Source organism: Taurulus bubalis, assembly GCF_910589615.1.
Source record: "Taurulus bubalis genome assembly, chromosome: 2".
Classification (NCBI taxonomy): Eukaryota; Metazoa; Chordata; class Actinopteri; order Perciformes; family Cottidae; genus Taurulus; species Taurulus bubalis.
Genome location: NC_136590.1, coordinates 5,474,152 through 5,486,261, shown reverse-complemented (window position 1 = coordinate 5,486,261; position 12,110 = coordinate 5,474,152). Strand labels below are relative to the sequence as shown.

The 12,110-nt window shown below is 38.6% G+C and overlaps 2 protein-coding genes across 2 annotated transcripts; both read left to right on the top strand.

Moving 5' to 3' along the window:
- tmem106a (transmembrane protein 106A) lies at positions 1–7,521 on the top strand. The gene is made up of 8 exons (XM_079213977.1): positions 1–99; positions 2,048–2,238; positions 2,723–2,786; positions 3,307–3,460; positions 4,691–4,831; positions 4,923–4,966; positions 5,076–5,129; positions 6,106–7,521. The coding sequence occupies exons 2-8, from the start codon at positions 2,130–2,132 to the stop codon at positions 6,212–6,214; spliced, it is 675 nt and encodes a 224-aa protein (XP_079070103.1). The 5' UTR covers positions 1–99; positions 2,048–2,129; the 3' UTR covers positions 6,215–7,521.
- Positions 7,522–10,148: 2,627 nt separating this feature from the next.
- On the top strand, positions 10,149–10,754 carry arl4d (ADP-ribosylation factor-like 4D; the record flags this gene model as incomplete). The annotated part of the gene is made up of 1 exon (XM_079214032.1): positions 10,149–10,754. One exon carries the CDS (start codon positions 10,149–10,151, stop codon positions 10,752–10,754), a length of 606 nt encoding a protein of 201 aa, XP_079070158.1.
- Between the last annotated feature and the right edge of the window lie 1,356 nt (positions 10,755–12,110).

Genomic DNA, 12,110 nt, shown 5'->3' with positions numbered 1-12,110 from the left:
GGTGAATCGGCAGTAATTTCGCGTTTCAATCCTCAGATTAATATAGAAGCCGGTTTAGTTTCTCAGTCCGGGGGATATTGTGTGCGTCAGTGTTGTGAGGTAAGTTCTCCTGCGTTGTGACGTTGTTATTTTTGTGTTTGTTTATTTGTTTTGTGAGCCATGTTTGTATGTTCAGCAGCAGAAAGCTCGACAAACAAACCCCAGATGTAAAAATGTCTTCCACGTCTGTCTTTTGGGAGAAGTTTCCTAAATATTGTGTTAATATGTGGAAAAGGATCAGGTACAAAGACGATTAATCGTTACAATCTGCGTCTCAGTTATTATTTAAAGTCCAGACATTTGATTTGATTCAAACATCCTGCTAGCGACCCACAGGGAGGCTTTCTACACACCTTCACTACAATACTGCATTATAAAATACTGCGTCACAAGTAAACGTGCTGCGTCAGAAATGTCACAATTATATTACACTACAATATATTACATTAATGTGGAAGCAGCACTGCATTGTTGTAGTTGGTTAAGGTGGAGATAGTTTGAACTATTTGATATGCTTTTAGCATCTACTCAATATTAATGCATCATATTTTATTGGATCATAATAAGAGTAGAAATGTACAAAGGCTACACAGGCATAACAAAAACAGTATTTTAAATAAGTGGAAGTAGTCCAAATACATCTGGTAAGTTTGAGTCTGGTGAGTGTATATATATATATATATATAGATAGATAGATAGATAGATAGATAGATAGATAGATAGATAGATAGATAGATATATTGTTTAGCTGCAATTGATTAAATAAGAAATAAACAAGTTCCTCTGTATGAGCCACATTACTTTTAATACCAGGTTAGTAAACTGTAGAGCTAGTTTTTATATTGTTTACCAGCTTGGGCTGAAGTTTCAAGTTGTGAAAGCAGAGTGATTCAATGAAAAAACTAGTGAAATGTTGCAACATTATACACAGTAAGTAATTATTGCATCACTGCAAGAAAAGTACGTATAATATATAAAAGTGAATATATTTAATTTAATGGGCTTGATCATATTTGAGCTTCCAGACCTTCTGTTGTTGTTCAGATTATCTAAATGTAAGGAGAAAACTTTCTTTCTATGACTGAGTACTTTTACTCAAGTACTCTACTTTAGTACAATGTTGATATAGTTGTACTTTACTTGAGTATTTCCATTTTCTGCTACTACATTAGAGGGATATATTGTACTTTTTACTGCACTACATTTACTTGAAACATACAAATGATATGATTTTGTACTGTATTACTAATCTACCCAGTAGTACACAAAGTATCCACATTGACAAACTACTAAAAATGCTCTTTCATGTATTTTATTTAGATTTAAAACAAAGACCTATTGCATTCAAGAATAACACAATAATAATAATAATAATAATAATAGCATAATTTAAAATGAGTCATTCTGTTTAATGATACTTTTACATTTTGCTGTAAATTAATTTTGATCTTTTTATCTGTAATAGTGTTTTACACTTTGATATTTCTACTTTTACTTCATTTAAGGACAATGTGATGACGTCATCACACATTAAAAGTTACTGACAAAGTTGCAATAGCACCATAAAATAATGTCACTGAAGGTGTTTTTTCACTCAAGATAGAGCTTTTATTGGCCATTTAAAAGGTTGTTATCGAGAAGTTCCGTCTACTTTAGGTTCGTTGTTTAAAAAAGCAAATGATCTATTGTGTTTTTAATTGTACATCGAGTTCCCTCGGAAAACAAAAGGTGGTAGTGTGTGTGGTAGCGGCTTGGCTCCCAACACGAATGCTTTTATTGGCTCTGCATACACAAACACAGGCTTTGCCCTCTGGACAGCTGAAGGTGAACAACACAAGTATGTTTTCCCCTGTTCTCCCACATATACTCGTATTTATTTATTAGCACAATGTTTGTTAGGAATTCTTCATTATAAGTCCACGCAAATGACTCCAAAAGGAGACGTCTGTAATGTTGCACTCGGTCTACATGCTGTAATTAGGCTTTTTGTCTTGTTTTTCTTCCACAGACTATTTCTTTTGATAAAAGTGTCACGGTGACGCCAGCGTGAGACGGCAAAACTACAAACGGGACCTGGTGTGACCAAAGGGATGGAGAATGTGAAAACGCTGAAGCAGTTCCCTCCGTACGGCTCCATGAGCGGACACTCATCGGGAGACTCTTGCCCCACGTGCCGAGGCACCGGGCGAATCCCCAGAGGTTTGTTCTTTTCAACCATTAAGAAGAAAAAAATTTGATTGCATTTTTAAGCATTTTTAGTGGCTCAATAACAAAAGGCAGCTAACTGAGATCCTCGTCCTCTAAATAACATTTAATTTAAGATTCAACAATTAAGGGAACTAGAAAGTCACAGCTGTGGCTCGACAGCTGCCTCCGTCTCGCCACAAGTGTTCCACTTTCATTTGTTTGTTTAGATCACAGGCTACAAAATACTATTTGGAATTAATTGTAATAAAATCCCATCCCACAAGTTCCCCCTAAAGCTATTGCGTCATTACAAATGTACATTGTGACATATCAAAACACATGATTCATAAAAATGCAAAAAACGCAAATGAGGTAGAAAAAAAAAAGCCCAAAAAATATGGGTTATATCTATTTAAAATGTCTTGCTTTATCATAAAAACAAAGCGTTGGAAGGAGATTATTTATATTCTATTATGTCTTTTTTTTGCATTGACAGGCCATGGAGATCAGCTCGTGGCTGTAATCCCGTGTAATGATGTGAGGCTGAAGCCCAGACGCACGTAAGTCATGAATGAATGAATATGTGCATGTGTGCCTTTATAGCAGGGGTCTCAAACTCTATTTGGCTTGGGGGCCCCCCACTGGTACTGTCATCTCATTCGAGGGCCACTTCAACCTGGAAGTACGACTATAAAGCACAATATTCTTGAAAATGTACTTCTTTTTTTTTTTACATTTCTAAGATATTTTCATCATATTTAACAAAGAAATACAACAAGCTGTTTCTATACATTTTTATATTAGTTTTTAACAGTGCACAGTTTCCTGCTTTTTTTTATTATTATAATCAATTAAAGCCTGAGAGTTCTTACTCTGCTACATTATAATATGTTTTTTCTTCTTCTATGAGAATAACTATTTAATGTGAGAGAAGAGAAACATAAGTGAATTTAAGAGAGAATTAATTTACAGTGAACAATAAAATAAGATATGACTACGTAATATTGATGACAAGGTATTTCCATCCAGATCAAACACAATATGTGATTTATAATTGTGCATGTTTGTATCTCATTTCAGGAAGCTGCACGTGTGCGTCTCCATGGCCGTGTGTCTCTTCCTGTGCAGTCTGATCCTCTTCTTCCTCTTCCCCCGGAGCGTCACCCTCACGCCGGTGTCCGTGCTGTCGGTCATGGTCTACTTCGACCAAGATACCGTTGACATGAAGGTCACCGTAAGTCACATGAACTCCCAACGCAGTGCAGAGCGTTGCACGTAAAGCTGTGTTCCCTCTTTGTTGTTTCAAAAGTCCCTTTGCAGAGGAAGTATAAGCTTGTGCAGGGGTCGTTTGTGTGTCTTTGGTACAGGAATTAGAGGAACTAGTTAGTACAGTATTCTGCCATAAAAAGCCAAAAATAAAGGGGCTTCCTTTTGGGTCAAAATGAGTTAAGACTAGAGTATTGTTTTTATATATATATATATATATATATATATATATATATATATATATATATATATATTAATATAATATAATATAATATAATTGGTAGTAACTTAAAAAGCACATCTTAAAATCAAGCTAAACACTTTAGCGCTAACCAAACAGTTAAAACAAGAATGCTAACAGTGTAAAGTGGACAAGAAGGCTAAAAGAACACATTTTATCTGTAGATAGCTGCTCTTTCGCTGTAAATATGAGGTTTTCCTTTGTTTTTAAATAGATATGGGGGAAAAAAGAGAAATATGTGTGCATGCAATCTTGTTGAGAGTTTGATGAGAATATTGATAGTTAGCTAGTGATAGTGAAGCGGGGGTGAACAGCCTGGCTTGTCCATTTTTAAACCACAGTTTTTGTACGAATTAAACAAGCATTATGTTTATATGTGAACTTTGCATGTGTTGCTAGGCAGACTTTGTTACCCTTTGACAGAGCCAGGCAAGCTGCTACGCTAAGCTAATTAACTGCTAGCTCCAGCGACATATCTAGTGCACAGACATGAGTGGTGTAAATCTTTTCATATAACTCGGCAATAGAATGTTTTATTATTTAAAAAAAAACACAATAAAGAGTAAAACGATATGAATTAAAAATATAATCAAATTAATTAAAACTATAGGCCATGTAAAGAAAATTACAGTGCCGTATCAAGGTGCTCCGTATTTATTAAAATAAATAAAAAGGCAGTAGAGAAATTAATCAAACGCAACTGCATCCTTCTCTATGTATTCCTATAAAATAGTAGACTTTATATTCATGCATTACAAAGTGTGCTTTCCTCTGAACTTCCTAAGCCATCACACTATTATTGTGCGTGTCCAAACACCGTCTGAAGTGCATTCACATGACGGCCTGTAAATATCTGCTGTAGTTTCGTGGGAGGACAAAGTTCCCCCGAGACGTTTTAATGATGGAAAAGGTGTGTTGCGTGCACCTGACGAGCCGCGTGTGCGTTTCCTCTCCTAGAACCTCATCAGCATCTCCAACGAGAACTTTGTCCCAGTTCAGATCGTCGAGTTCAGCGTTCAGGGTCTGGTCTCCAAAGTGGTCACCGGCAAGAGCAAGATCACCAACATGACCGCCATCAAGTCCCGCTCGCAGCAATCGGTGAGCGTCGCAAAGGATGAGTCGCGTTCAAAATATACTGCCGGTGTGTTTTGATCACGCAATTAATTTATAACCCATCGTTCTTTTGCAGTACACCTTTGAAATCGACCTGCCCATCATCGATCCAGGCCTCAAGTCAGTCAGCTTTGTGTGATTATGATATAATGCCATGTCCATCATTATTATTGTTTATACGTCTGAATTCCGCACGTGTCCACACATCTGCTGCTTTCATCTCTTTCAGCTCTTACTGCAAGTCGAAAAACTTCCACATTCACACGCTATTTCTGGAGCTGCAGTGAGTGTCCATCTCAATCTTAAAAAGCTTCACGCCGTGTCTCAAACTGGTGTTAGAGACACGAGAAACTGTTTCTCTCTGAAGAAAAGGGTCAAATCTTTACTTCTGAAATGTTTCTTTGAGATGAAACTACAGTCACGCGAAGGTTTCACTCGGAAATAAGTGGCTTTTAATATCCACAAATAAAACCAACGTGGGGTTTTCGCTTCTGTTTTCAAAGAAGACAGTTCTGCTTGGGAGTCGAGTTTCCTCCTATTCACTTGGATTGAACTCAAGATTAATGACAGCAAAGCTCTTGTGAGGCAGACTGCATAATGACAGACTGCCCTCTACTGAACTTAATACTGCATGTCATTCATTTGACAGACACTTAAGTGCAAAGCCAGAATAAGTACAAGTGGTAACATCAGTTACTTACTAGTCAGCTTGTATTGACCAATCAAAACCTACAGGAGACCACAACAAAACGTAGGCTTCAGTCTACGTGCATAGAAATTATATTAAAACATATTATATTTGGATGGCTGCAAACTAGCAAGAATACAAACATTTCTGATATACAAGCACCATTTTTTTGGAGTAACGTTTAGTTATATACAGCACCATTTTTTTAAAATCTGAAACAACTATATTGACCAAGTATGTGTGCACAGACAAGGAATTTGGCTTTTTTGCATTGCTTTCAATGTACTTATACATGAATACTTTAAACAGTTAGGAAAAAGAACAAACATTCTGGAAAAAATAAAGCTGAAGAATAGTGTTAGATACAGTTGTTTTGGTCTCAACCAACTCTTGAGAAAAATATCTACTTTTGTAGGTTGGAAAACAAAACGCTAAAAGACACTAAAACACTCTGTAGAGCTACATTACATAAGTAATTTGATCTATCGTCAATATTGATTAGTGCTGCTTTAAAACATTATAAAGATAAAAGATCTCTAATAATGTTTTTTTCTTCTTTTTTCCTTCCCAGAATGACGATGAACATTTCGTATCTTTCTCACACGGAGCAGGTTTCTTTGGACACCTTTGAGTATATTGACTGTGGCACCAATTCAACAATCCCTCATCCTGTGACATGATGAAATCCAAATGAAAAACACAAAAGTGGGAGTGTGTGAAATAATTAATATTCTGGCTGCATTGCACCCGTTTTCCTCTTCAGTGTGTGACTTTGAAAATGCATCTAATCCATCCAGTGAATCGTGCCTTTACTTAAATGCTCTATATAAAGGGTTCAGGGCATTAATGTAGCATCACGCTACTATTGTCTATGTGACGGTACAGTGGAGTAAATGTCTACCTGAGCAGCGACTGAAGTCGCGCTCCCTGTGTGTGAGTTCCTCTGTGCTTTGTTTACATTTCCGGCCGGCCGTCTTTGCACTTTAGTGCATGTGAGGCTCTTCTATAGCCACATGCATAACTAGAATAATTACAGAAAATGTGTGTTAGTGATTTATTTTTTTCATGTATTTTCTTCCATCACCATATAGCAACAAGTCATACAAGTCATACCAGGCGGCCACTTCCGGTTCGGAAAAGTGAAGCCAATGCAGAAGCTGCATTCTTTCTCCTGGTCATCAAGGGGCAACTCCTCTGGTTGTATAAAGAAGTCTGGTTGTAAAAAGTCTACTTCTCTCTTGATTTATTCCCTCACTAAACATCGTAAACATGAGTTTATGGTCTGAATCGCTCGTTTCATGATGTTCGTTTAGTAATTTATGGACCTATTTAGAGGAAAACGGCCCGTAGAGTAGGGTATGCTTTAGGGGCGGAGCTACATTGTTATTGAAAGGATGCTGCAGCTACCACAGCAGTATTTTTTTAAAAAAAAACGTCTCTTGTGTGCAAAATCATCAGTTGAGGCAACAATACTAGCCAATCACAAACACACAAAAAGATGGCGTTCGCTCTGACAGCACTGCTGCTGTTGATAGCCGCTGCCTCCATGTTGAGAGCTGTGTGGAGGCAATAGATGTACTCTGAATTCAGCATTGAGCACCTTTTAAGAAAAAATGACCTATTCAACAGTGTAGAAATACTCTGTTTCTAGGAAAAGAGTATAAGAACACCTAGCAACAAAGTGTACATAAAACACTGAAGAAATGATCTTTTCCTGTATGTCGTTTTTAGCATAGAAGACCTTCACCACAATGTTATGATTACATTGATTTTTCAAGTACACTTTTCTCTCATTTGATTGCGATGTGCCTTTAAATCTGTAGGTGGGCTCATAAGTGTGTGGAACAAGCATAATGTCTTACATTAATGAAAGGGACGGCTGTGTACCTTTATTCAAAGATGTGTACATTTATTTTGTGGGCATTGTGTAAATGGGATGTTGAGCTCTAATCTTGTCTGAGTCATTTGCACTTTATTAAACGTTGGCACTTAAGGTTCTGAAATGTAAATGTTTTTTCTGGTACATTTTTAGACTGTTTCCATCTAAGCATTTTGGACAATTGATCCTCATTGTGTTGGAGTGGTGCTGAGGGGACGCCATGCTTTAATCATATTAAAATATGATCAAGTGGCGTGTTTGCAGAATGCAAGTTTGCAACTCTGATAGAAAATACAGTTTGTTATTATTCTTTGTCACGTCAGCACAGATCAGAATGCCTTTTTTCTATAAAATACTGAGTATAGAAAACAATAATAATCTACAAGAAGACTCACATTTAGCTCCACTTCCTGAAAGTGGACACAGGGTGGAGCCAACACTTTTTTTTAGACTGTCAGATGTAGCCCAGCTATGATGTATTTAACTGTAATACATTATTGAGGCAAATTACATGATTGCCTACCTAGCAAGTAGTATTTTCAAAAAGCATAGAAGAAGGTAATATTTGTGCACAAAAGTATATATCCACAGAGAAATATATTTATAAACATATTTCACTATTCAGAGGCAAGTGTTGTACTTTTTAGACAGCTTTAGTTACGTCAAACATATGATGCATTTATAAAATATGTATCTTTATAGAACAGTATATACAGTTGTTACATGTAACATCCAGAAGCTATTTAGACGTTAATTAATCAGGAAAAAAATCCAATAATATTGAGTACTTTAATTGATACTTTGAGGATAATTTGCTGTTGAAAACCCTACTTTTTACAGCACTGCTCTGAAATCTAAATTTTGCAGATGGTAGTAATTGTATTGTTGTAGATATTATAAAATATGCATTGATATATTTTAAATTTCCCCACTGTGGGAATAAAGGAATATCTTATCTTATTAAATTGCACAACAGTATACTATATTATTAAAATGAATTTGCCTGCTACAACATTAAAGTACTACTTGCATGTTAATGCATCAGTATTAATAATCAAATTATATTATAATGCAACACAGACTTCTGATACTTAGGAACACTATACATTTACTTTACTTGAGTATTTATTTATAGTTATACTCCAATACATTTTTATATTTTATATCACTACATGTATTTGACCGCTGGCGTTACTTTGCAGGAAATGCAATAATGATATGTCGTCATTGCCATTTTCTGGGATCGGTATAGCTGCAACATTTAAACGTTTAATGTACATTTGTACATTTAAATGCACACATGAATTCATCAATAAATATAGTCCAGTAATATTACATACATAATGTTGAAATGGGCCATTCTGCATAATAATAATGAGCACTTTTACTTGTGGTACTTTTAAAGTGTATATTTTTTAACCCTAATACTTTTATAGGTTCACCTAAAAGTACCATTTCAAATGCAGGACTTTCCCCTGCAGTTCACCGCAGCACCGGAAGGGGGCGCGGAGCAGCCCTCCAGGTGAGCGTGACGTCACCAGGGCTTTTGTGAGCCGCTGTGCGCTCGTGCCTCGCCGGAGAGCTCCTCAGTGCAGCCGGATGAGCTCAGGAGCGGATGTGACCGCCGGGACGAACGTAATCTGTTAACTATGGACGTGTTTATCGCCTGTGGATGATGTTCTCGCTGCACTTTTGGAAAAGGTATGAACGTTTCTTGCACGAGAGGAGGACAGTTCCTCGTGTTGGTGATTAAATAATTTCTTATAATGTGACCCGCATTTTATAATGTTTATATCACTAGATTAAAACTGTGCCAGCGGTGTCCCTGAAAGTTAACCTCACAGAGGTCGTGTTTTGGGAAGTTTAATTAAAAATGTGTGTGAGCGCGCGCTTGAAACGTCATGTTAACAACATGCGATGCAATTAAACCGGATGGTTCCGTGCAGGAGGGGAAGACAACTATATTTGGCTCATTCCCAACAGGACAAATGTTCAAATACAACCGAGTAACACAACACATCGACTCACAATAATGACATTTTGCCTCCTATAATTAATACTCTTTGAATAATAAACACTGTCATAATATGCGGTGCCAGGATTTTCCTGCTCGTGAGTCAATACTAGATATCTCCCTGTCTTCTGGCCAAAGGCAGCTGTTTGATGGGTATCAGGACGTCAACAACAACCGGATTAGTGCTGCTGCAGCGGCGCTCACAGAATACACGATATGATGCATCCACTGCATTGAAATCAATGTTCCTAAATATGGAAAAGCCTTTGCAGGTCTTTAGCCGGGTTAAGCGGATTTAGGCTCCAGCTGACCTCAGCCAGCCAATTAGCTGCCGGTTGGCTCTGACAATTATCGTTGTATATAATCAGTATAACTCACTCGAGTGTGCAGCAAATTGGGTTAAGGTGACAGAGTAATCAAACACTTTCAAATGTGCCTCCACACACTGACAATCGGCGCTATTGTAAATTCCTTAGGCGAGATTGTGACATTGCAGCCAGCTTTGCAAACACGCAGACCCCGAAGACACCCCCCCCCCCACCATTGTCTTCTCATTAAGTATTAACTCTGTGTTTGTTTTGTTCCCCAGCACCGTCTGATCCCGCCGGCCTCTGAGGACGAGGACCAAATGCCACTCTACTGAGAAAACAGAAAAAGAAAAGAGGATTAAATCAGGAATCCGTCACCTCCCCTAAGTAGGTGTGAATTGCCGGCTGCAATCATGGGGAACCAGCTGACTGATATCGCTCCCAACACGTCCTTCCTGCCAAACTTCCAGTCTCTGCACGTGGTGGTGATCGGGCTCGACTCGGCCGGGAAGACCTCCCTGCTCTACCGGCTCAAGCTGAAGGAGTTCGTGAAGACGATCCCCACCAAGGGCTTCAACACGGAGAAGATCAAGGTGGCCGTGGGGCCGTCCAGGAGCATAAACTTCCAGGTGTGGGACGTCGGCGGCCAGGAGAAGCTGCGGCCGCTGTGGAAGTCGTACACCCGGCGGACGGACGGGATGGTGTTCGTGGTGGACTCCACCGAGCTGGAGCGCATGGAGGAGGCCAAAGTGGAGCTCCACAAGATCACCCGCACCTCGGAGAACCAGGGGGTGCCGGTGCTCATCCTGGCCAACAAGCAGGACCGGGACTCGGCCTCGTCCGTCGGCGAGGTGGAGAAGCTGCTCTCGGTCCACGAACTAAACGCGTACACGCTGCACCACGTGCAGAGCTGCAGCGCCGTGGACGGCCGGGGGCTGCAGCCGGGCCTGGAGAAACTTTACGAGATGATACTGAAGCGGAAGAAGATGGTGAAGCACAACAGGAACAGGAAGAGGTGAACGGCCTCGACTCACACGCTGTGGAGACTTTTTTCTTTCTTTTTTTCCACGGTTGAGACGCTTCCAGGCCTAATGGGCCCCTTTTTACTGGGAGAGCGATCCGTGCCGACACGACAACAATTACGCGCGGCCGCAGGGTCACGAGAAATGGATTTGCTCATAATAATTGAAAGGCTATTGACATATTCTCCGTCCAGCAGCCGCCCATCGAAAGCTTACGTTTTAGATTTAAAAGGGGAACCTTGAGCAGTTAGTCTTCACTAAGTGCTTTTCTACACCTGTTTTAAAGAATAATTCTATAGCGAGACATTTGCCTGTTATCTGTAGGACTAATATGACATTCACGTTTCAGGTCCCTATCTTCTATAAAACGCCCGTATAATCCTTCACAAGCTTGCACAGATTCTGTCCCACTATAAATTGCTGTTTTTGTTCCACAGATGCTTCCCTGAAATATTTATTCCACATTTTCTTAGTGTTTGTGTTGGACAGAGGGATTTTGTTTTTTGTAAATGATGTGAAATGCAACAGAGGTCGGTGGTGATGGAGCACCACGTGATATTAAATATTCTTGCCATGGAACTGTTATCCTAAGTGCATTCCCTTCGTGGCCACAGAGGTTAAGTTTCAGTTAATAATGTTTATACAAATTGTACATTTTTGTAACACTGAAGACTTAATAAATCTACGCACTGTACAGAACTTTCATTGCTTTGCTTGTAGGTAATGGAAGTGAATGGAAACCCTCCATGGTTTTGGTTTGAGAAATTGTGAAATTTCTAATAAAATATATTGGGCCAAATTATTAAATATTTCCAATATCAATATTTTTATATTAACAAAGTATCGAAATACTGTGCATTTTGTTAGCTAGCTGTGGGAACATTAGTGGAGCGTTTAGCAGATGAAGAGACGGATATTTCCTTCAGGAGTGGATGGAGACCAAAAATAGAGCAAAAATAAATAAGTGAATTTCGGACTCAAACATGAAGCCAAATGAATGATAATGTTGCTCTGTGTCGGTTCAATGTGTTAATAGGCAACTCTTTACAAACAAGTTCACAATATCGGCAGGTGTTAGTATTTTACTTTTGGTTTAAATAGTTTCCGCTGCTGACAAGCGGCCCAAAAAAGTGATTGTTTTATTTAATTTCCATAATATCTGAAACAGACATTTGTTGGATTATAAAATGACAATTGAATGACCCAAGAGAGATGGATAGATTACTTTTTTCCCCCTAATAATCTATATTTTAAGTGCATATTTACACTATAACTGTATATATTTAGAAGCTAGAGTGACAGTGAAGGATTCCTGGTGAAAAGAAAAGAAACGCAACACAATCTCCCTGAAAA

Coding starts and splice junctions, on each gene's coding strand:
- tmem106a (XM_079213977.1), top strand. CDS start 2,130: ATGGAGAATGTGAAAACGCTGAAGCAGTTCCCTCCGTACGGCTCCATG. Junction 2,787..3,306: donor AGGCTGAAGCCCAGACGCAC/GTAAGTCATGAA, acceptor ATCTCATTTCAG/GAAGCTGCACGTGTGCGTCT. Junction 3,461..4,690: donor CCGTTGACATGAAGGTCACC/GTAAGTCACATG, acceptor TTCCTCTCCTAG/AACCTCATCAGCATCTCCAA.